Source organism: Tarenaya hassleriana, unplaced genomic scaffold (genome assembly GCF_000463585.1).
Source record: "Tarenaya hassleriana unplaced genomic scaffold, ASM46358v1 Cleome11, whole genome shotgun sequence".
Lineage (NCBI taxonomy): Eukaryota > Viridiplantae > Streptophyta > Magnoliopsida > Brassicales > Cleomaceae > Tarenaya > Tarenaya hassleriana.
In genome coordinates this window covers 3,069,746-3,093,176 of record NW_010961290.1, presented here as the reverse complement: position 1 = coordinate 3,093,176, position 23,431 = coordinate 3,069,746, and the positions used below count along the sequence as shown (strand labels likewise).

Here is a 23,431-nt window from a genome sequence, read left to right as displayed (position 1 = left end):
GGAAAGAGAACAAGAAAAAGGAAGAAGACGAACCAGAAACTCCGGCGAATCTCAGAGCTTCGTCGATCATACGGATCTGAGCTTTCCGGTGGCCGGAATCGCTCAACTGGACGTCGGATTGAGGCTCGTAGAAGCCATGGTGCATATGCTCTCCCCAAATCTCCTCCCACATCTCCGACGTCTTGTCGTAGAATCCGGCGATTCCCTTCTTCAAATCCGCCGCATCCGCCGTCCCACGCGCCGCCCTCGTGTGCGATGGCCGGAGAGGCGGAGGAGTGGTGTGTCGGCGCGTGACGCGCGGGGAGAGACACGTGCGCGTCAACTGGGCGAGGATTGTGTTCATTGCTGCAGTGGTGCGAATGATTTCCAACTGTGGTGTATGCGTGTATATATATATGTGTCAATGTGTATATGAATTGTGACAATGACGATGGGCAGTTGAAGAAATTTCTTGGGTCTTCTTTTTTTTTCATCCATTTTTTCCGGGCGTATTTATCTTTGGTGCAATTTTTTGGTAACTAGTTAAACATTTTTTAAAAATAATAAAATTTGTCACAATAAAACAAAAATGCTTTTGTAACGCAAAATTTATCAAAATGAAGAAAAATAATACAAAAAAGTTATTACATGATATTTATATGAGAGACGCATATACATACACATGCTTAACTTAATGTGGATGCAGATATGATTCCACAAATCCAAATGACAAAACAAACAAAAATCAAATTCCTCACTCAATAATCTCTGCATCTACACGGAAACCATACTCATACCGATCTAAAGAACATAAACCCTAAGAATTCAAAGGTTCATAGTTCTCGTTACCCTCATCCTAATCCACAATGCCGGCTTGTTCCTTGGACCCTTTGGCGTACTCTTCCATCTCGTTGAGCCAGAGATCCGCGAACTCGCAATCCTTCAGCGCATCAAACCACGGTCCTCCACGGGTATAGTGTATGGCCTTAGGCTGCGTGCTCGGGTCATTCTCCACGACCTTGTTATGGCCTTCGAGAAAGTTCCACACGAAAGGGATGGACCCGATTTCTTGGTCCTCAAGCCACTGAAACCTGTGGAGAAAGGCGCCGGACTGGGTGTTCACTGTCTCGGGGCTCAGGGCCTTGTTCTTGGGGTGTCCACAGTTGTAAAGCACCATTGATGACCAGTTCTTCCTCGGATAGACGGTCTGGACAGCTCCGTCCATTTTCGTTGTCTCTTTCGGGGTGTAATCGTGTTGGACGCACATGATCGCGTACCTGTCGTCGGCCAAATCTTTAAGCTCCTTAATGTCGGCTAAGTAGAGGAAATCACAGTCTACGAACATGGCCCAGCCTTGGTAATTCGCCAAGTGAGGGGTCAAGAACCGGGAGAAGGAGAACTCCGTGCTCTCGAGCTGGCCCCTTTCCCTCCAATACAGGCCCTTCTTTCGAAGATCGGATTGAACAACGGGTGTGATCTCGACAGGGATTGAAGATCTCTTCATGATCGAGTGACGGCATACTTCGTAAGCAATATCTTCTCGTGGATCGTAACCCACGAAGATCCTGAAGGGCTTCTCGGCATTAGCGTCGCCACTGTTCGAAGCCATTGTTTGCAGGAGGAGATTCAGCAGATTGGAGCTTCGACGTTATCTCTATTCACAAACAGAGAAAACGCATCCACATTACGTAAGATTTGTATCATAATGAGACGATCAAACGCATAATGACTCAAATGGGCAGAACGAAAATCCAGCGAAATGCACAACCCAGGAACAGAATCTGGCGTGATTGAGCAAGTAACATTACGCGATCAGAACCGGGAGATCATGGAGAAACAAGCAAAACCATCAAATGGGCAGAATCGAAATAAAGTGAAATCGACAACCCGGAAACAGAATCTAACGTAATTCTGCATGAAACGTGTCAAGTGTAATCCAAAGAACTCGGGGCCAAAACGAGAAAAACCCAACGTCAAATTGCAAGAAACAGAGGCGAAAATGCGTACCTTGAATCTGAAACACTATGGTTCTCGGAGAAAGTCTTCAAGGGATTATAAAGAGCGAGCGCGGAAGGGGAGAGGGCCAATCCACCGACAAATTTTTGGGTTACAATTTCTCGGGGACCCAATGGCGAAATTGACGAGACCTGAAATAGGGACCCGATTGAAGGAAATGAGTCTAAGCGAGAAATGGGGATGATGTAATTACGAGTGTACGGCTTATGTATGAAGGAGAGAAGAGAGAGGAGGAACGAGTTGACTCGGGAGAGACACTGAGTCGGAGCGAATCCAATCGAGCGGGTCGTCTCGCCTGTATTTCCGGTGTTCTTTCCATTCATATGGCGCGTCCACTCAGTGAGCTGTCGCCTGTATTAAAATTAGACACGGGTCTGTTTGATTTGTATTTTTGGCTACTGGAATCACAATAACATCATATCGGTGATAACCAAACAAATATTCACTTCTTCCTTTTATATATATATATTATTAATATGCCTTGATTTGGGTTTATCAATTCGGTTTACAGGTAAGTTTCCGATTTATGAAGATTTGGGGCATACGGAATTGAAAAAAAAAAATGCAAAATTAAGATCGAACAACGTTTTTTTATCTTGCATTCGGTTTTGGTCAAGTTTGTCTTACATTTAAAAGAGAAGTAATCTCATATTTATTCTGATTAAAAAAAACATAATTAGTTGCACAAATCTTGGACCAAGTTTTAAAATTTAAAGTTTCCATGAAATCTTACAAAATGTAATTCTCAAAGTTCAAATATTATCTCGCAATCGGATGCTCCATAACGAGGTGTTTTGCAATGTGATTTGATACATGTAAAGGAGGGGAATAGTGGTTTAGTTAAATAATTACGTGTGTGGGGATATCTTTCAATGGACTGTCTGTGAGTCAGGTTCGCACGTGACGGATGGAAATACACTGCGATGAATGAACCCATGATTAAAACGTGACCTGAAAACGACTAATGAGTATTATCTGTGGGCCCAGACCAGGTACTCTCATCTACCGACCGCGAGAACCCGACTTTCGGATTTGGACTCAGGTGTCGGACGGAGCGAACCTCTTTCGAGGCTCAAGTCTCCGACGCCACAACCTCTTCTCGGGCATATCTCTTCTCTGCTCCTCGCATCTCTTATCTTCCCTTAAATCGCCCCGTCTTTCCCGAGCTCGACCTCAAGTTCACCCTCACCCTGGCCGATCGAGTAACCCCAAGTTAGGGTACTCGAACGGCCCAGATCCAATGACGGATTCCAAACTCAAAACCCGAGAGGCTTGAGTCTGAGGACAGAGACCTCCAAAATTTCGGATACTCATCTATACCCATTACTATTTCCACATTCTATTAAATATGTAAAACATGAATATGCACTTTTAAAAAATGAATATAATAATACATAAAGTAGGTAAACTCAACCAAGATTTTCCACGCAAATTATATCCTGACAACAACGAACACATCTATCTGTAGTATCTTCGAGAGTGATAGCTTTCGAAATATGTTGAAAAGTGGAATACTAGAAAGCTCAGAGGTCAGAGTTAATTCGCAAGTTGGTACCTCTTCGGCTCTCATAGTCCTGTTCGCCCAGCCATCATCCTGTTCAGCACACCGAACGAACAACGTGATAACTTCCGATGCACGGTAATGTAAAACTCGAGAACTAACAATCAATTTCAAAACCACGGACAACGGAAATCGAGGTTTAAATCTACAATCGCATTGAAAGACTTACGAAAATCGATATATCATAGTCATATCTGAGGACTCGTTAGAGGTCTTGTGTGAATTAAGGCAGTTGAAATTCGGGAGCAAAAAACAACAGAAGAGTTTGGGAAACTTACATATGCTTTGCTTAGTCGATCGGGTGCTTATCCGATTGACGAGATGTATAGTGGGCAGACAGCAGAAGAAGAGAAAGAAAAGCGCTGGCCACGAAAATCGCGTCGAACCATCGATGATAGAAATCGAACTGAATGTCTCCGCCCAATACATCCGTGATGATTCCCCTGCCAAATTTCAAGCAACAAGATGATGAGCAAACAGTTTTTGGTAACGCAGTTTCAATCCTTTATGAACACTTAATCCAATCTGATCCAAATATTTTCCCTCCTGAGGAAGGAAACTGGCTTAAAGACTAAGAGGAACTATAAGACTGAGAACCAATCGGATCTTCCTTGAGATCAGATTTGTCTTTAGCATACCTGTACTCGTTTCTCAAGCTTTTTCGTATGAGAAGAATGGAAGACAAGAAGTACATTCCCATGATTTCGGATAGGAAAAGTACAACATTGCTTGAAGACCCGCTTCCCACTCTGGAGACTGCAAAGAAAAACTGCACCCAACAACATTCAACACATGTCGCCAACAAGGTAACAATACCGTTTGCAAATCTGATAGGCACGGGGCTGAATCATATAAAATCGTTAGCTCTGTTCATCAGACTAAAAATTGAAATGAGAAGAACTGAGAATTCTGCCGCAGACAAGCTATTTAAGCATTCTACAACCAGTTCTACATTTTTTTTAATCCTAGCATGTTTTGCTTGAACGAAGTAAACTGCATAGATTTTTTTGTTTACAAACTTGTTAGCTATCTTTAAATAGGACTTGAATGAAATGCGTTAACAATCTACACCAACTAGAACGGTGAAAATTTTCAATGTCCTCCCCCGTATTTACAGGGAGAAAACCGAAAACAAATTGAGAAACTACAATCAGAGTTTACCTTCATCAAATTCGTCAGGAATCCTCTCACAGATATCACAATCAACATCCCTATAAACAACAGGGAAATATACTGCAAACAGGAAAAGGAACGGGGTCAGACAGAAGAACACTCCAGAAAATCAATTCATGAATTCAACAACTTGTTTCCTCATTTTCCAAGATCAATAGCAGTTCAAACTATCCACATCTAAGAAAACTAAAACTTTCTAAGGACGTAATTTCCCAGCCTATGAAAGGCCTAGAGATAGCTGAGATATTATACTAAGAGAGAAAATAATTATAGCTTTCAATTTCGGAAACCTTATATAGGATAAAGAACCTTTATAAGCTATATCGAGATTCATGAGCCGTATCACTCATTCATCATGGAGAGCAAGTAAGCAAACCTGTGAAAGCAATGCAGCATCTACTCCTATATCAAAGAACTGCAAGAATATGCTGATCATCATAGTCATGGGATCTTTCCTACCAGCCTGTAAACAAGCTAGTTATAAGCAGCACCACAAACTAGAGAAAATACACAAAACAAATAAGCAGATCATGCAGACGGAGCATAAATTCAGCAGAAGTATAGGACCACAGGAACACAGTAGGAGCAAGAATGTACCTCCTTGAAAAGAACACTTTGTAGGGACTGCAAAAATAAAAGAAAGAAACAAAGAAGTTAGAAATCATTGTTCAAGTTAAAATAGGATCAAGAAGATATTTGTTGAGAGAACTGAGAACATTTCTTCTGGTACATGTAATAGCAAGCATGAAGCAGTCAGAATGCGAGGTTCAGTTGAGTAACAAGAAAAGAGGTTTCTAAATCTGTTTACCAACTGAAATCTCGCAAAAAAACTTTAAGGGGCTCATACGGATACAGAAAGTTCTGTTCTTCAGAGGGTATAGCAAGTTCCAAGAAGTAAGCAACTTTTTACATTGAACTCTACATCAAATAGTGAAAAAAAAATGAACTTGACCAGGAAGCCAGCTTTCACAAACACAAGATATAGGATATCACAGAATCACAATTGATGCTAGGATAAAGTAGAGTTTGGACCATCAAAGACCAATAACTCACCAGAAAGTCAAAGCGAATTTACCTTGATCATCTTGTACACACAATAAATGGAACATGCATAGCCAAGTAAATTCTGCACATGGCCCCTCCATGTTCGAGAATACGCCGCAGCTTCCTGCAAACAAGACAAAGTCAGATAAATACCTTCAAAATACTACAGCATAACAATACCACCATAAGCACTAGCTAGGCAAAAGAAACTCCGGCCAAAACCAAGATACTTCTGCCATATCACTGAACAGAAGGTATAAAGAGACGGGTTTCTAGAAAATGAAACTAAAGTACAGTGTTGAAAGTGAACCTTAGCCTGACGGAGCTCATATATTTCCAAGAATAGCTGCTTTGACAGTTCTTCCAAACCTTCCACCTCAGCCTCCATTATTTTAATGTCTTTCCAAGAAAAAAAATGGAGACACGTCACCAGCGGATACATTAATATAATAGACAAGTTTTCTGATCTCATGCACATACGAAATCCTCAAGAAATTGCATGATTCTATGCCTAAACTTTAAAACCGCTAGCAACAAAGACCAAACTATTGTTTTTGTTAGTAATAATAGCTCACTTAAAAGCCCACAGGATTACACTCCCAAATGAAAGACAAAACAGAGAAATTGCATGATTCGATGCCTAAACTTTAAAAACGCTGGCAGCAAGGACCAAACAGTTGTTTTTGCCAACTACTTAAAGCACATAAAATCAAATTCCCAAATAACAATAATAAAAAACAGAAAAGTTACTCTTTCAGAAGGAAAATCCTCTTCATCAGTCCTCGTCCTCCTGTAGCCAAAACCACTAAGGCACTAATGAAACATTTTTCTATCTTTTGCTATTGACACCCCAAAGTAGAGAATCCAGACAATACTTGTGCCCTTTTAGTGTGCTTTATTTTATAACACGACTGAGAAGAACATATATTTTGATGTTCAAAGAGTGGCTATGCTACTCACATCAAAGCATCTAGAATGTGTTAGCCTTCAGTAATTGTTAAGAAGAATCATAAACTCTGAAGATAAAACGATATGAAGTCTTTCACAAATGTTTGCTTCTGTTTTTCCACACAAAATTTTGCAATCCACAGATATATCCCAATAAACTATACCACCCCAAGTATTCCTGTCAACAAACTTCATATTATAAGGTTAAGCTAAACTAAAACCCAAACAGAATGAGAAAAATTCAGCTCCAAATGTAACTGCACATATTCAACCATTCTAAGTAACAAAGTGTTGGCCAAGCACTACTAAAACCACATAGCAAAACTTAAACTGACCTTGCTCCTTTTGGTCATCTTGCACTGATCGCACGACAGTCCCAACAATTCTTCTGAAGAATGATCTTCCTTTGTTTTTCTAGAAAAAAAAAAAGAGCACCAGGTAATTAGTTTAAGCACAAGTCTTATACTCATTTCAGAAATAGTGAAAAAGCCTATTACCCAGAAAAAATATCGGTAACTAGCAAAGGATGGACCATGTCAACTTTATTAGGATGCAGATATCAGGTAGATAGAAGACTCGGAAAATAACAAGCAAAACTATCCAACATGAACTCATATATCCTGTCTTTTTAAATATGAAATATAAAGGACATATGTCTGTAAGGCTGCCTGTCGATGGATGCAAAGAAAAAAATGTTGGACACATTAACCATTTAAGGTCAGGAGAATTTTGAGACAGAAGCATGAGACATATTTTGTCCACAAGATTAGATAATAACTTTGACCCTAAACAGAAGGAGAAGAACAAAATATTGAAAAACAATCATATATATAGTATGAATAAAATTATAATATGACAAGACACCTCTTCTGACCCATGAATTCGTTCCATCTCCATCTGAGAGAGGATAATTTTCTTCTTCTTTGCAATGCAAGTCTCAATTGAATGCATCAGTTGCCTTTCCAAGGATTTTATTTCTGATTCTTCAATCTCCCTGTATGTTTAAAAAGAAAGAAAGAAAGAAATTGAGCTGTTAAAGCTCAAACTCTTGGATACAATCCTCTACCTATCCTATCAGTTCAGGTCACTATACATTCATGGATAATGAAATCCTTCCTTATAATCCCTTACAGCTATCTCAAATGAATACTTACAGCACCATATCAAGCCTATAGAATTTAAGTTCATATGATGTTCAGATACATCTATTGGTCGATATAAACTCTGTAGCACAATTTTTGTCCTGGGGGAGCAAATAAATATCTTTTTCACACGCAATTAATGCTACTTTTTACTTTCTAACTTCTAAATTTTCCTCATTCCACGCTTTCTGAGTGAGCAGCACAAACCCTAAACCATAAATCTCAATGCAGGAGGGTACTCTATTGGTGGTTCTAGCAAAACTAAACATTAAAAGTGATAAGAATAAACCAGAAACTAGAAATATGACAAAGACTAGAGACCAGCTTGTAGGATAATAATTATATTATAGCATAGAATTACCTAATGAAGAGTGATATATAACTGTAGGGCAAATTTACAGCCCCAAAGCCAGATAAGACAGCCATGACTGTCACACCAATGACTCCGATTCTGCTGACTAGCTGAGGCATGGTAAAAAAACCTTTCAAAGCAAAACGATCTTCTAAGTAAACAAGTCTGACAAGGGGTAAAAGGATCTTAAGCATCCAGAAACAAAAATAAATGATAATATTTGGATCTAGAAACCAGTGCCAAGCAGAAAGAGACAAGAAATTCATAGTGAAGGGAGAACAATTTATTCTGAGAATTTGTTGTTACTACAGGAGTAGCAGCATATAAATACAGAGATGAGACTTGAGAGGAGGGGAAGGGTAAATAAATTTTAGGAAATACCTTTGTCTGGTGAAGGCATGGGAAAATGAATGCCCATGCGCCAAAAACCATAAAGGAACACTGTCAAGAATAACAAGGCCCCAACAGCAGCACGTTCCCTCCTTATGCCTGAAAGGATGGTGTAGGTTGAAAAAGATACAGACAGACAGCACAAAACTGTGTAAAACATGATCCTACAATGGTGCTCTAGGGTTTAATCAAGATGAGAACGAAGAAAGCATATGTGCCATAAGACAATAAATGTGACCATATTCATAATCTCCATCCAAACTGGAAATCGAGCAAAAGTGAGAACGGAATAAACCAAAATCAAATTTAATGCCAATCGTAAAAACGCGGGATTATTCTGTCTACGGAGCAAAAAAACACAACAGATGCACATGAATCCCAGTCCACTAGCATGCAATCAAACGTTTTCAGGAATTCATAGAAAACTCAAAAATCATAGATGAATCAACCATAATGCTAATGAATATCTAAATGATTCCGGAAAAAAAGGACAACAGAAATATAAATAAACCAGAATTGAAATAAGGAACAAGGCTTACCACTGTTGCGAAGCATCAAATAACAATGATAATATGGCAACATGAAAACCAGAAGCAGTATTAAACAAAAGAGGTCCACCTTCCAGTTCACCATCCGCGCCCTGCAGTGCAAATGGATCAAATATAAAATGATAATTTGGTAGGGACTGATCCCAGGAGATAATCTCATATAAACCAAGTCCAAATCACAGACAACCCAAAATCGACTCAACACCCATATCTGAACTGCTTCATTATCGTCCATTTTTCTACCAGGAACCCAGTTATTGCAGCCAAATTAGGTCAACATTTTGGCTATCAACAAATCTACAACTCGGGGAGTGAAGTAAAACGAGTTCAAAACCCCGTAAACCAGAAAACAAAATAACAAGAATCTCTCTAGTCGCCGCCATTTCTGAGATTGTCTTGGCAAAACAATGGACATAAGTTAAGACAGACAGTAGTAGATTCATGACAAAGAGCGTACTCTCTAGAGAGAACAGGGATGATTTCGAACAGGACGAGCTGCAAGAGATTGCAAGAGAAAGCGAAGACGATGCTGAAAATGATCTGAACCAAGGCACGCTTCTCTTCGTACTCCTTGTAGAGCCTCCGATTCAGGAACCATAGGCCGGTCCATCCCAAGAGACACAGCGATCCGGTAACCACCAATCCTTCGAAGATCGCGCGTCCGTAACCCATCGCCGATGTCACAGATCTGTCGCGAAAAGAACCCTCTCTCTCCCCCTATCTTTAGGGATCTCACTCTATATGGGAGGAGGAATTTCCATGGCGATGTTGGTGTAAAGAGCTTATTTCAGTCTCTGAAGCTTTTGATCTTCAGATTCGATTTGGTGTGTGGAGTTTGCTGATGTACGGTTCATCCGTCAATTGCCTTGAAAAAAATAAAAGATTTTGTTTAAAGTGTTGCTTGTGATTTTTTCCAAATTAAATTATTCTAACAAATTAATCGACAAATCCAAAAATTTTTAAATCTAATTTTTTTATAAAAGCAAAATCGAAACTAAACAACCTCAGTAAATATATTTTTTCATGAAAAAACAAATTGAAAGATGATTACACCAAAATTCAACGAGAAATCGATTTACACCAAAATACAGTAAATACATATATATGTATGTATTTGACTGCTGAGATTAGAGTTTTATGAATTTCTTTTTAAGAAGTCTGGAAATTGTCAATTAGATTTGTAGAGAGAGAGAGAGAGATGGAGAGAGAGAGAAAGGGAGAAGAAAGAGAGAAGGTGTGCAAGAGATGCAAGCAAAGCTACACGGAGTCCTCCAACACCTCTTCTTCTTGTCGCTTCCATCCTTCCTTCTTCGTTTGCCGTCGCCACGATGATCAGAAAAGGTTTGATCTCTCTCTCTGATCAAACCTTCATGAATCGGAACGACGATGCTCGTATTTGTCTCTATCATCCGAAAATTTCTGGAACCTGCTGTTAATTTCTTTGAATCCGTAGAGATTCTTGTCATTTCTGTGATCAGTAGGCGATTTCCCAGAACCTGTGTGCGAAATCCGGGTTCTCTCTATGGAATTATCAAATGGGCATCCCTTAAATTGCGTATTATTTCCATTGCTTAGGTTATTCGCAGCCATGAGGGAGGTTTTTATGCTCCGAAGTGTTTAGGGCACAAAGAGAACACAATCTGGCAGCTCTGCATTTAGTACAGTGATTTTGGCAATTCAATATTATTGTCTCCCAATGGGAACGATTGTGTAAAAGAGATTTAGATATTATACAGTTTATAGAGGTTAGTTTAGGGAGTGTAGATAGCTGAATTCATAGAGTTAAGGTAGTTAAGAGAGTTGGAAATTTGAGCTATTGCAACATGGGTGTGGAACTAAGTGTTGAAACCATGTGGATTTGGAGTTGTATAACTAGTAAGGGAGAAGAAGAATTCACGGAATTTCCGATTTTGTAATCCTTTTCTTTTTTTCCCCAATCTTGATCCCATAATCATCTGCTACGTGCGTTCCATCTTTTATTGAGTAATTGTTTGATAGATTATTTTCATGTTTCTTGAGGTCACGACCGATAGCCAAAAACTCAAATTCTTTGGCTCATTGAGTCATCTCACATTCCTGGAGAGGTGGAAATATACTCACTGTTGTACTTTTCTCCATTCTGAGAATTCCCTTTCCACTATTGATAACTTATGGTCTAATGGGGGGGATATGGCTGTTCATTCCCTTGTTTCCACTTTGTATTTGGCTTCCACATTTTTCATGTCATCTACTTCACTGTCTATCATGATTTCTACTACCTCGCCATCTGGTTCTATTAGTTCCACCTCTGTTTTTAATAGCTCGAACCTCTTCATGTCAAGTAACTTTGACTTGTATGAATATCTTGGGATGTTTAAATTGGATTGGTTTGTCAAATGGGATTTCTCTGGTGACTCTGATATGTGGTGGACCCTCCAATTTCTGCTAGCTTTCTTGTCTGGTTTGTATATAGATTCAGTTGAGTCCCTTGGGAGTCTGTTATTTCCTCTCTGAGGATTGCAGAGTAACCCATTTCGGGAATTGAGATGAAAATCACTGTCTGCGGTTGTATATTCTCTAATTTTCTCCTTCTTCCTCCACGCAATGTTTGTCCTTCCGAGTTCAATTTGGTTTTTCCATTATTGCACTTCAATTTGGTCTGTGTTTTTGGTTTGTGCTCGTGCCCTCTACCTCTAGGCTGTAAAAGTGAACATAATACTTAATCCAGAACCATCCTCCGTTATCAAAACCTGCAGCCAAAATACTGGAACATCAAAATCTCATTTAGTTCCCAGGTACTAATCACTAGGTAAGCTGAGGCCCTGTTCTTGAAAACAAGGCTAACAGGACAAGGGACTTAGGTACGGTTTTTGTCCTATTCTGATACAAAAAAAGAAGTACAATATCTGGTCGTTTCATTTGGAATGTTGATGAGGGAATGTGTCTGACTTCATATAAAATCTGGATCGTTTCATTTTTTGTCGGGTTGGTAATATGATGCATCAGTTTAACCATAGTCTCTAGTTTATGAACTGACAGAAGCTTATACATCGTTGCTACTGTAAATGTGTAGGTACTATGAGCTTGGACCGAATGATCCACCATATGCGGCCAAGTTTTACGACTGTTGCGGGGCAGAGGACCCCGAGGCACCCGGCTGCGTCACAACTTCTCACCTTTCCTATGACGACGCTGATTGATGTTGTACTGTAATCTCACTCTCCCTTGCACCCCTTCACAAAATTTCTAGCATAGCCTCTTCTCCAATAGAGATCTTATATATTCTTATGTACACTTGAATTGTTTACATTTACCATTCACCTTCTCTGTTTCTAAATCTGGTTAAAGCTTTTTCCGGGTTTTTTTTTCAGGTTTATGCGAAGAACGGGACAAAAAAACCCGGACGAACTTTGTAGATAAGATCTCCAGACCTTTTGGATTGGACTAGTTTGCTCGAAGTCTTGAGTCAATAATCACATAAACCTCTTTAAAGAGAGGTTTATCTCGGGATTGAACCAGTCGAACTAATCCCGATTAGCAGCGAGTAATGGTGTCATTAGCGAGGAACAAAATCGTTGGTTATGGGGTAATGGATGGATCCTTGAAAAGGAAAGTATGGATATGACTTGATACTCGAGGCGTTTGGTGAGATTGGATTCGGTGCAAATTACTCAAATTAGGTATGAAGCAGAAAGGGTAAAATGCAACGAACGAGACTTTACTTGACGTGTGGTTTAAGTTAACAAACCATAATGAGATTATTGTGTGGAGATCTCTATGACAATCAAACCGAACTTAGACCGAAGCCCGAAATAATTATCTCTTATGGCTTTGGATAGATCTTGTTTAAAATTATTTTCAAAATTGTTGGAATCAGGGTAAATCCATACAAATTTGTAACGGTGAAAAATACATTTCTAAATTCTCTTAACAAATTTTTTTCTCAGACTTATAAAATGGTGTAAAATAAACTTTTAAACTTTAATTTTAACAAATTTACTTTCAGACTTACAAAATGTGTCAGTATAATTTCTAAATTTGTAAAATATGTTGTTAGAATTTTTAAACTTGTTTTAAATCAATATTGTTGAGATTTTTTTTCTGAGATTAATCAACGAGTTTGAAAATTATGACACATTTTAGGAAATAAATTTGTTAAATAAAAAGTTTAGATTGTTGAAGAATTTTTATGGATTTTTTCTGAAATTACGGTGAATTATATTATTTTGGATATGGATACGTGTTCAATCATTAGTTACTATTTTTTTTTTGTTCTAACGACAATCCAATAAACCTAACTTGTACAGCTTTGAGAAATCGAATTCCATAATAAGATGAAAAATCACATCAATAAATTTAGAAATCTTGCATCATTACACAGCCAATTCAATTACAGCTCCTGTCAAATAATTTCACGTGTTTATTATTAATAAGGGTGCTGTGTTATGTTGTGTATATAACATTATAATATATGGAGAAAAATTACTTTAAGGGATCAACTTGATTTTATTATACGACTTCATTATCGCAATGCATTAGATTATAATAGTGGCTTTTATCAAACAAGGATCATGCGAAAAACAACTCCAACATCAAAATATTTATGTAATCTTTATCGCATTAACCTGAAAATAAAAATTCATAAATAAGAGATTAAAATCCGATTCTAGAAATATATTATATGAACTATTAAGAATACAATCGCCAATATAATAGGACTATCTGATGGCTTTCAACTCAACGTATATTTTAGAGTAATTAAAGAAGAAATGCGTGAAAGTTTTATGATCCAAAGGCAGCCAACACAAAGCCGATAAAGTGGAAACAAAAATTATTGAAAGGCACATGAGTCAGTCCACATGAACCCTTTTTTTTTTAATTAAAATAAAAATCAATCTGTAAATCAGATCGTTGGAGATTTTCCTTTACCAATTACAAAAAAGTAAAATAAAAAATCTACCACACGACAAAAGTATACTGCTGGTCCCCACACACGCGCCACTATTTGATGGATACACGGTAAATAAAGATTTACCCAGGGGTACTTTCGTCATTCTAAACCACTTCTTCAGTCTTTTTCACGGCTCTATCTTGTTTTGTCCCCTTTTGCTAGTTCATTTATTTTTAGAAAAATTAGGTGTAAATATATTAACTTTATCGTTGATTTCTAAATTGATATATAAATTTTAAAATTTGTAAGAAAAATATTTTAAATTTTTTAATAAAAATCATAAAATTTATAAATATTTCTAGAAAATTATAGAGAAAATACACGAACTTTTCCAAAAATTTATAAATGCATGAAATAAAATAGTTTATTGTAAATAAGAGTCTGAAAATTTAGTATTTTCTTTTTTTGAGAATTCTAAAATCTGTGTATTTAATAGGAGTTAATTTGTATATTGATATTGGATTTTTTTTGTTGTTGCATGAGTTAATTTATTTAATCTAATTACAGGATTTAAGACCATAAAAGGAGAGAAAGAAAGCAGAGATGGGAATCGAAGGAGAAGAAAAGCTAACATGGTGGAGAGAGAGAGAGAGGGTGACCACTCTGGAGACAGCATAACCCATTACGAGTCATTTTGTACTCTCTCTTCTCTTTCTTTAATATAAAAAAACAATATTCGTGTTCGGTGCAAAAGCTAAATACTTTGTGGAGTAGCAATCAATTCGAACCGAGGAAGAAGAAAGAGAGAGACCAGAGTCGATCTGGGTTCTCGTTAGTTTCTCTCGCAGTCATGTCGGGAATTTAGCGGCGAGCATTCATTTCTCCTGTCTGCGTTTTGGGTTTTCTTCTGAATCTTCGTTCTTCCCGCATTCAGTATTGTCTCCTGCGTGTGAAACTCTTCTCCTGCGACAACAATGGCGTCGAGAACCAAGTGGGTATTTTTTTTCTTTCTGGAATAACCTCTCTTTAGTTCAGTGACAATTGGATCTGAGATGTTTGTGTTCTGATGTTCTTTGTCCGAATGGAATGTGTGTCGGGTACTGCTTGTCGCATTCTCAGGTCAGCTCTTTTTCATACGGAACATCATCTGTGATCCATTTTTTGTTGCTTCTGTTCCCAATTCTCATCTGATTTTTCTGCTTCACTGTCTGAGTAACTCACCACATTTGGTTTGGATCTTGAAAATTTTTTACAAAAATCAAAATCCCAACTTTCCTTTTGGTCTCTGCGATTTCGAAAGTCTTCTCCAGGAACTTTGTAATGTGAAAGCATCTTGCTTTTGTCATTACTCGATCTTGTGATTTTTTTCTGTTCTCTCTTCCATCAACTGTACTCTTGAGTGAATTTGCCGTTGGATCATCTGCCCGCCAATCAGATTCCAAACATCATAATATGTATATAGATCGAAACCATATGCATTTTTGGTAACTGGATCTGCATCATGAGATGGACAGGCTCTGATCCTAGCAAATATGTTCATGAGTTTCCTTAGCCGAGCAGAAAATGTTGAATCCTGAATATTCGGTGCAAATTATGCCTAAGCCCCTTGTAAAATTGTTCCCATTTTGTTTGTTTATGTATAATGTAGATCCATTGTTTGACAGCTTTGGAGATGATGTTCTGTATTGTTCATTTGGTCATTGATATTTTGTGACATTGTGGTGATTGTTATGGTTTATCACAGAACCGGGTTAATGGAGACTCCTCGGAGCAAACCTTCCCCACCAACATCCAGGGTGAGTAAACTTTCGTCTAAATCAGACGGCAATTCACAGTCCCCGCCGCCAAGTTCGCGTCTTTCTCTTGACCGATCCCCACAATCAGTTAACTCGAAGGCTGTTACTGATCGTCGAAATGCTCGTGTCCCTACTCCACCTGAGGCAAGTAACCGACATTCTCCATTCTTGTTATTGTTGTTTTTGGTTTTGAGTGAATTGTATGGACTTTGTGCATCTTGAGCATGCTGGTTTGGTGAAGTCTAAGTGCTTAAATGGAATTGCAAACTACAAGATTTCGAGATATTGTATTCATTTGGGGGAATGCAGCTCCTTGGCTAAGAATAAATCTACAACTTGGAAGGTTATAATTGGAGTTTTTCAAGATCGTAGGGTCTGATGCACTGATATAAAAGCTAGTTTTTGTATGCCCATGGCTTTCGTCTGCAACATTTTGAAGGCTTTTCCTCTTGGGTAAAAGCTGATCTGTGTTTTTATTGTGATATTTCAGAAAGCACAATCTCGGTTGGGGTTAGCAAAGGTATCTGACCTGCGGGCTCAACTGAATCAAGTTCAAGAAGATCTAAGAAAATCCAACGAGCAAATAGAATTTCTCAAGAAAGAGAAAGCTAAGGCACTTGATGATCTTGAACAGTCTGAGAAATCGGCAGAAGAAGCCAATGAGAAACTCAGAGAGGCGTTGGCAGCTCAGAAACAAGCTGAGGAGGATTCCGAGATTGAGAAATTCCGAGCTCTTGAACTTGAACAGACAGGAATCGAGGCTGTTCAGAGAAAAGAAGAGGGGTGGCTGAAAGAGATTGAATCTATCAGAAATCAGAACGCTTTGGACATTTCAGCTCTCGTATCTACCAGAGAAGAACTCCAGAGGGTAAAACAAGAATTGGCTATGACAGCTGATGCCAAGAACAAGGCACTCAACCATGCCGAGGAAGCCACAAAAATTGCCGAAATTCAGGCTGAGAAGGTGGAGATTCTTTCTTCTGAGTTAAGCCGGTTAAAGGCCTTGCTTGGTTCAAAGGAAGAAAAAGTGGCTATAGAAGGAAACGAGATGGTGTCCAAGCTGAAATCTGAAATCGAAATGTTGAAGGGGGAGCTTGAAAAAGTTAATGTCCTTGAGAAAACTCTGAAGGAGCAAGAAGGTGCCCTTGAGCAGCTTCAGGTTGATCTAGAAGCTGCTAAAATGGCTGAATCTTGTGCTAATAGTTTAGCAGAAGAGTGGAAGAACAAGGTCGATGAACTGGAGAAACAAGTTGAAGAATCAAACAAATCGAAGAGATCTGCTTCAGAATCTCTGGAGTCTGTTAAGAGACAGTTAGAGGAAAACAGTCAGTTGCTGCATGAGGCAAAGTCAGACAGCGATGCACTAAAAGAGAAAGTAGAGTTGTTAGAGGCGACGATTGGACAACAAAAGCAAGATCTTGGGGAATCAGAACGCCGAGTTTGCAGGGCAAATGACGAAAGTTCTAAGCTGGAAAAACTCATTGAAACAATGAAATCTGATCTTAAAGTGGCAGAAGAGGAAAAAGCTAGGGCACTGGAAAATGAAAAGGCTGCAACAGCAGATATTCAGAACCTACTAAAAGGAAAGAGGGACCTTGAAAGCGAGTTGGAAAGATTGAAGAAGGAAGAAGAGGAGAGCAAGAAAGCTATTGAAAGCTTAAAGGTGGCATTGCAGGAAGTATCCAGTGAAAAGCAGGAAGCGGAGGCAAAGCTCCTGGCATGTGAAGCAGAGCTTGAGAGCCGCATAGCTGAGATTGGAAGTTTGAAGATGGTTGTGAAAGAAACAAATGAAAAGTATGAGAAAATGCTTGAAGATGCGAGGCATGAAATTGCCAATTCGACAAGTGCTCTCGAGAAGGCAAAGAATGAGTTCCAGATTTCTAAGACTGGATGGGAACAACAAGAACATCATTTGATTGATTGTATGAAAAAAACAGAGGAAGAAACTTCCTCTATGCAGAAGGAGATAAACAAGCTGGAGAATTTGCTTAAAGAAAGTGAGGGTGAAGTACTTGCTGCAAAGGAAGAAGAAGCCAAGTTAAAAAGCAATCTTAAGGAACTAGAGGTGGAGGTTAAGTACTTGCAAGATGCTCTTGGAGAAGCGAAAGCTGAGAGCATGGAGCATAAAGGAAACTTGTTGGAGAAAGAAGAAGAGGTAAAAAGTATCATTGTTGAAAACAACAATCTCAGAGAAAGGGAAACTTCTTCTCTTGAGAAAATCAAGGAGTTGTCAAAAGCGAATGAAGCTTTGGTTGATAAAGAAACCAAGCTTCAGACCCTTATTCAAGAAGCTGAGAAGCTCAGAGGAAGAGAGGCTGCTTATCTTCAGAAGATTGATGAGTTATCAATATTGAAGGAAATGTTGGCTGAGAAAAAAACCGAACTTCAGAGGATCGTTCGAGAAAGTGAGGAGCTCAGAGGACGGGAGGCTGCTTATCTTAAGAAGATCGAGGAGATTTCGGTGTTGAATGAGAGCTTAGTTGATAAAGAAACACAACTGCAAACTGTTGTTAAAGAAAGTGAGGAGCTCAGAGAAAGGGAATCTGCTTATCTTAAAAAGATTGAGGAGTTGTCAAAGGTGAATGGGATCCTAGCAGATAAAGAATCAGAACTGCTTAGCACTAATCATGAAAAAGAAGAGCTCAAAGAAAGGGAGGCAGCTTACCTTAAGAAGATTGAGAAGTTGTCAAAGCTGCAAGAGCATCTACTTGACAAAGAAAATGAGTTGAAGAGTTTGATTCTTGAATTCGAGGACCTTAAAGCTGAGAACTCTTCATCCCAAAGGAAGATTGAAGAGTTATCAAATCTTAATAAGAGTTTGCTCGTCAAGGAGAACGAATTACAGGGTGTCATTTGTGAAAACGAGGAGCTGAAGTCTAAGGAGGCTTCATCGCTTAAGAAGATCGAGGAGTTGTCAAATCTTGAACTAAGTTTGCTCGATAAAGAAAAGGAGCTGAAGGCTGCTATTGACGAAAATGAAAAGCTTAAGGCCAAAGCAGTATCATCACTTCAGAAGATTGAGGAGTTGTCAAATCTCAAGCAAAGTTTGCTCGAGAAAGAGAATGAGTTGCAGGCTGTCATCCACGAAAACGAGGAGCTTAAGGCCAAGGAGGCTTCATCTTTGAAGAAGATTGAGGAATTGCTACATCTCGAGCAAAGTTGGCTTGATAAAGAAAATGGATTTCAAAGTGTCCTTCAGGAAAATCATGATCTTAAAACAAGGGAAGCTTCATCGACTAGGAAGATAGAGGAGCTTTCAAAGCTAAAAGAAAGTCTGCTTGATAAAGAAACCGAGTTGCAGAGCCTTATCAATGATAATGATGAGCTAAAATCCAGGGAGACTTCAGCTCTTAGGAAGGTTGAGGAATTATCAAAGTTGCTAGAAGAAGTTTCTTCCGCCAAAATGAAACGAGAGGAGAATGGTGAGCTCACCGACAGTGAGAAAGACTGTGACTTGTTTCCGAAAGCTGTGGAGTTGGCCGAGGCAAATGGTACCAGAAGTGGGGAAGAGATCACAAAAACCGAATCTTTTCATCTGGAAACCAGAGAACAGACCATACAAGAAACTTTGAAGCAAGTGATCGAAAAAGATACTTTCAAGAAAGTGATTGTTACAGATTCAGTGGATAATGAAGCAAACCAGTTGACAGCTCCCAAAGTTGAGGGCAGTGGAGAAGGAAAACCAAACGAGAAAGACGAAGGTACTGCAGAAGACTCAGTTGAATTCAAGAAGGAAGTTTCTCCAGAAAGAGAGGCCGAGCAAGAGTGGGTCGAAGAGGAAAACGAAGCAAAAGGAGAAGGCAGTGGTAACTTCGATCATCTCACCAATGGGTTATCCTCAATGGAACAGCCTGATGAAGGTGGAAGTGTACTGACAAAGGATCAACAACACAAGAAAAAGAAGCCTTTGCTCCGAAAATTCGGAAATCTGCTTAAGAAGAAGAGCACATACAGCAGCAGCAGCCAGAAGTAGGAAGAGGATACTATGAGTGCACTGTGATGCTATTATCTTTGCAGCTAATCTTTTCTTGTTTGAATTGTTTTGCCTTTAAATTCAAGAGTATAGCTTAAAATTGAAGAAGGATTTGTTCTGTTTAGGATCTCGTTCTTGATCTGGGATTAGATTTATGCCCATGATGGTGATGGTGATGGTGATGATGATGGAGATACATGGGAATGACTATATTCGGAATTTGTGGACTGTTTTATTAGGGTAGTCATGATGTTGAATGCATTCCTTTCTTGGCAAAAGTGATAACACGTACGTACATACATACATGGATATACATATATATATATATATACATGCATACACACATACATACATGTGTGTATACATAGTCATTAACAGCAGACCACCTTTAGTTAAAAGGCAGTAACAATATACTACCTTTTGATATCTTCATTTGCTTCTCTTCCCATTTTCGTGTATTGTTTCTAGTGGAATTTTGTAGAATTTTTTTTGTTAGGACAGTCGTGATACTGGATGAGTTCCACTCTTGGCAAAAATGATCAATATGCGTCTTTCACATCCAACCTTAAGTACGTACGTACATACAAACAAACATGTATGCATACCCTCCCAACTACGACGGTTCAACTCCATGAAAGAGATCGATGTCGAACAGATAAGCACGTTAAAAGAGGATTTTCCGATGCACGAAAGCCTCTTCCTTCAGCCTCGGACTCGAGCAGGGCTGAAGAATACAGTTGCCAACAATGGAGAGAAGCATACAAAAACTAACTCACAACTCATTTCATTGCATCCAGCTATCAAGCGTCAATGACGATGTTAGACTTCATATACGAGACAATTACAACCTTTCCAAGTCACGGGATCAAGCTCTTGCACATGAAAACAGCGTAACTGAACATGTTGGTCGGCTTCTTATGCGCTGAACGAGATCGAAACAATGGATGATAGCTTGAATTTCTTGATTTTTGCAGTGTCTCGTAGCTGAAACACAACCTCCGTACTTGACCTTACCGTCACTTCCTTCCATTCCGATGATGAGGATGAACTGCCTTCGCTTCGGTAGTCCCTAAACGAGTACAGAACCTGGAGCTTCGTTGGAGCTGAAATCACAAATTTGAACTGTAAAGGTTAAATAAAAAAAATCTCCATAACTCCATAGATGATACGGAAGATACATATGCTGATATCATTCACATACAACTAGTAATGAAAGAAATATGCAAAAATGCCAAAGATAACGAGAATGTTCATGAAGTTAATGAAAACCGAGGCCCATGCAGCAGACAATGATGTAACCTTGAACAGGGATAACAAGGCAGCCTGTGGGGAGAGTACTAACCTAATCCAAACATGCTCGTCTTCTGGATAGATACACGATCGACTTTGGATCTTTTAATGTTTCCCAAAGCCAAGGTGTCTTCACTCTTCCCTTTAAACTCGAGGAATTCTCCTAAGACAATTTTGTTGCTTTTAAGTTCCAACCTGCATATACATTTTTCAAGATTGATAATTCGTCTATTAACGAAAACTTTCAAACCCAGATATTGATTCTTCGAGATACCCATCCACCCAATGAAATGGAAATATCAATAAAAAGAAGAGGTATGACCTATCCCACATGGGCGCTGTGCCAAGGACGAAATTGAGTTTTTGTTGCAACGATTCCTGCATCTCCTTTCCAGTTCTGAACGCACCCTTAACCCAACTGGAAAATGCACCTCTCGAAACTGGTTTCAGATGTGTCCACTCCTCGTAGGTTATTACCTCAGATGGAAAGGCATGAATAGTACTGAAATAACATAAACAAATATTTCACACCACTCAGAAAAAGAGAAGATCGTATTCAGACAATGTGTGTTCTACTTCTCTACCCGAGATTTTGGTCCGTAGCTTTGTGACGAGGATACAAACATGTCTATGAGCATAAAAACAGACCTACTGTAACAAGGTTTGGAACACATACCGAAAATTTGGATTTGGGATAACAACTTTACAGGACAGATTTCCTTCTAGCAAAGAAACTCCTCTCTGCTCCAGATATGATTCAAGAACTGAAGCTTGTTTCTTGACTTCTGCAACCTGAAAAAAAATCACCTTTCAATAATTAGAAATATGACATCATGGAATCATGAAACAAAATCCAGTAGATTGATTCAACTATTGCCATTCCACAAAGAATGGAAACCTACCACTCCAATTAAGTGATGATTCATGTGAAACGTGACACGAAACGAAATGAAAAAGGCAAGGCAAAACACTACACAAGCAACAGAAAATGAAATCAGAACAGCATACTGGATCAGGATAAGTTTCAGTTCTGTGGCTTTTGCCACCTTCGCAAACCCAGCTTCCATCGCTCCTGACGGACACAAACCCAGAGAGATTCTTGACAGAGATCACCACAGCTTCCCTGAATGAACAAACACTCCCCAAGTCAGGCAAAATCGCTCTTCGTGATTCACATGAATCAAAACCACCCACAAATTCAAGTGGCTCTCACTAGCTGTTAATACAAATTACCCTTTAGTTACGAGGACTATATCAATGTCTTGTCTGGAGACAGTGTCGGCATCGGGAACTCGAAGACCCACGTAAGCTTTCCCACCATAAAGCTTCTCGAGTCTGCAATTTTTGCGAGACAGAAACCTCAAACAGCGATTCCATTTATATGAACTACGAGGAATTTGAATTCATTCGTGTCCTTCGAAAAATCGGAAGAAACTCGAACAAAACGATCGAGAACCAAAAACAGCCATAGATGTATGTATGAATATAAAGTACCTGTGAGCAACGGAAAAGAGAGCTGTGGAATCGGAGGTCTCGACGTCGGAGAAATCATCATCGGAGAAAAACCGTCGAATCAGTTTGTATATTACCAAACCGCAGATGATCTCCACCCACATCGTGATCTTCTGTGTTCTTGTAGAGAGAGAGAGACAGAGATTTGGGGTTCTTGATCCTGAGGGAAGACGAGAAGTCGAACGCATTTCGAAGTAAACACTAAACCGCGTTGCAAAGCAAACCCACCGGTTTAAGAAATTAGAATCTCTGAAAATTGAATGACGATGGAACAGAATCGGATTCGATTTTAATACTTCAAATCTAATTTGATCGAAACCGGACCGGCAACAAGAAGAAAACCAATAAAATTAAAAATTTTATTAAAAAATTATTTAGAAAAGGGGTAATCACATAAAAATACCCGAACTATAAAATTGTCATATAAATACCTGAACTTTTCAAAACTCCCATATAAATACCTAGACTTTTAAATTTTTTCCAAATCAAACAAATGCAACTGCTGACTCAGCAAAAAACTGTTGACTCAGCAAAAAAAACTGCTGACTCAGCAAAAAACTGCTGACTCATCATTCAAAAATATTATTAAATGTTCAAATATTCATCTACATGTATTTAAATTAATATATGCATATAAATTCATATATATATACAAATATATATATATATATATTAAAAATAAAATTATTTATAATTAATAAAACACATATACACATAACTACAATATATATATATATCATTACTAATGCATATATATTATAATAAAAATAATTATAATTAAATATATATATATATTATGTAAATATATTAGTATTTTAAAATAATAATACATTATTA

At 38.6% G+C, this 23,431-nt stretch overlaps 6 protein-coding genes across 9 annotated transcripts in view; 2 read left to right on the top strand and 4 right to left on the bottom strand.

Annotated features, from left to right (window-relative positions):
* Positions 1-442, bottom strand: part of LOC104805718 (tocopherol O-methyltransferase, chloroplastic-like) — a 3,173-nt gene extending 2,731 nt beyond the window's left edge. Inside the window, exon 1 of the mRNA XM_010530367.2 lies at positions 34-442. Coding sequence (XP_010528669.1) covers positions 34-343 — 310 coding nt within the window. The 5' untranslated portion in view covers positions 344-442. The remainder of the gene's footprint in view (positions 1-33) is intronic.
* A 165-nt stretch (positions 443-607) lies between these two features.
* On the bottom strand, positions 608-2,313 carry LOC104805717 (protein CDI-like). Its single transcript, XM_010530365.2, has 2 exons — positions 1,987-2,313; positions 608-1,633 (listed from the first exon to the last, which is right to left on the bottom strand). Exon 2 carries the CDS (start codon positions 1,586-1,588, stop codon positions 836-838), a length of 753 nt encoding a protein of 250 aa, XP_010528667.1. The 5' UTR covers positions 1,589-1,633; positions 1,987-2,313; the 3' UTR covers positions 608-835.
* A 1,024-nt stretch (positions 2,314-3,337) lies between these two features.
* Positions 3,338-10,026, bottom strand: LOC104805716 (GPCR-type G protein 2). Its single transcript, XM_010530364.2, has 14 exons — positions 9,611-10,026; positions 9,145-9,245; positions 8,597-8,704; positions 8,225-8,345; positions 7,586-7,715; positions 7,057-7,135; positions 6,084-6,172; positions 5,805-5,897; positions 5,327-5,353; positions 5,106-5,192; positions 4,718-4,789; positions 4,195-4,325; positions 3,835-3,999; positions 3,338-3,589 (listed from the first exon to the last, which is right to left on the bottom strand). The coding sequence occupies exons 1-13, from the start codon at positions 9,823-9,825 to the stop codon at positions 3,846-3,848; spliced, it is 1,407 nt and encodes a 468-aa protein (XP_010528666.1). The 5' UTR covers positions 9,826-10,026; the 3' UTR covers positions 3,338-3,589; positions 3,835-3,845.
* Positions 10,027-10,283: 257 nt separating this feature from the next.
* LOC104805715 lies at positions 10,284-12,858 on the top strand. Of its 3 annotated transcripts, none has more exons than XM_019201540.1 (3): positions 10,284-10,494; positions 12,206-12,333; positions 12,504-12,858. In XM_019201540.1, the coding sequence occupies exons 1-2, from the start codon at positions 10,352-10,354 to the stop codon at positions 12,330-12,332; spliced, it is 270 nt and encodes an 89-aa protein (XP_019057085.1). In that variant the 5' UTR covers positions 10,284-10,351; the 3' UTR covers position 12,333; positions 12,504-12,858. The 3 variants fall into 3 exon arrangements, with proteins under 3 accessions (XP_019057085.1, XP_019057084.1, XP_019057083.1); XM_019201539.1 differs by having other exon boundaries at positions 10,286-10,494; positions 12,206-12,336; XM_019201538.1 differs by having other exon boundaries at positions 10,287-10,494; positions 12,206-12,341.
* Positions 12,859-14,647: 1,789 nt separating this feature from the next.
* Positions 14,648-20,011, top strand: LOC104805713 (WEB family protein At4g27595, chloroplastic). 2 transcript variants are annotated; one of them, XM_010530363.2, is made up of 3 exons: positions 14,648-15,014; positions 15,768-15,963; positions 16,310-20,011. In XM_010530363.2, the coding sequence occupies exons 1-3, from the start codon at positions 14,998-15,000 to the stop codon at positions 19,790-19,792; spliced, it is 3,696 nt and encodes a 1,231-aa protein (XP_010528665.1). In that variant the 5' UTR covers positions 14,648-14,997; the 3' UTR covers positions 19,793-20,011. The 2 variants fall into 2 exon arrangements, with proteins under 2 accessions (XP_010528665.1, XP_010528664.1); XM_010530362.1 differs by lacking the exon at positions 14,648-15,014 and adding an exon at positions 15,090-15,142.
* A 307-nt stretch (positions 20,012-20,318) lies between these two features.
* On the bottom strand, positions 20,319-22,832 carry LOC104805712. Its single transcript, XM_010530361.1, has 7 exons — positions 22,577-22,832; positions 22,316-22,417; positions 22,091-22,205; positions 21,759-21,874; positions 21,405-21,584; positions 21,135-21,277; positions 20,319-20,895 (listed from the first exon to the last, which is right to left on the bottom strand). The coding sequence occupies exons 1-7, from the start codon at positions 22,780-22,782 to the stop codon at positions 20,708-20,710; spliced, it is 1,050 nt and encodes a 349-aa protein (XP_010528663.1). The 5' UTR covers positions 22,783-22,832; the 3' UTR covers positions 20,319-20,707.
* Between the last annotated feature and the right edge of the window lie 599 nt (positions 22,833-23,431).

Excerpts from the sequence above, each read along its gene's own strand:
- LOC104805717 (XM_010530365.2), bottom strand. The coding sequence starts at position 1,588 with ATGGCTTCGAACAGTGGCGACGCTAATGCCGAGAAGCCCTTCAGGATC.
- LOC104805716 (XM_010530364.2), bottom strand. The coding sequence starts at position 9,825 with ATGGGTTACGGACGCGCGATCTTCGAAGGATTGGTGGTTACCGGATCG. Across the intron at positions 6,173-7,056 it reads AGATGACCAAAAGGAGCAAG|ACATTAAAATAATGGAGGCT; the intron begins GTCAGTTTAAGT and ends TTTCTTGGAAAG. Across the intron at positions 4,326-4,717 it reads TCCTGACGAATTTGATGAAG|TTTTTCTTTGCAGTCTCCAG; the intron begins GTAAACTCTGAT and ends TGTTGGGTGCAG.
- LOC104805715 (XM_019201540.1), top strand. The coding sequence starts at position 10,352 with ATGGAGAGAGAGAGAAAGGGAGAAGAAAGAGAGAAGGTGTGCAAGAGA. Across the intron at positions 10,495-12,205 it reads CGCCACGATGATCAGAAAAG|GTACTATGAGCTTGGACCGA; the intron begins GTTTGATCTCTC and ends GTAAATGTGTAG.
- LOC104805713 (XM_010530362.1), top strand. The coding sequence starts at position 15,090 with ATGTTCTTTGTCCGAATGGAATGTGTGTCGGGTACTGCTTGTCGCATT. Across the intron at positions 15,143-15,767 it reads ACTGCTTGTCGCATTCTCAG|AACCGGGTTAATGGAGACTC; the intron begins GTCAGCTCTTTT and ends GGTTTATCACAG. Across the intron at positions 15,964-16,309 it reads GTGTCCCTACTCCACCTGAG|AAAGCACAATCTCGGTTGGG; the intron begins GCAAGTAACCGA and ends GTGATATTTCAG.
- LOC104805712 (XM_010530361.1), bottom strand. The coding sequence starts at position 22,782 with ATGCGTTCGACTTCTCGTCTTCCCTCAGGATCAAGAACCCCAAATCTC. Across the intron at positions 22,418-22,576 it reads CTCTTTTCCGTTGCTCACAG|ACTCGAGAAGCTTTATGGTG; the intron begins GTACTTTATATT and ends CAAAAATTGCAG. Across the intron at positions 21,278-21,404 it reads ACAGCGCCCATGTGGGATAG|GTTGGAACTTAAAAGCAACA; the intron begins GTCATACCTCTT and ends ATGTATATGCAG.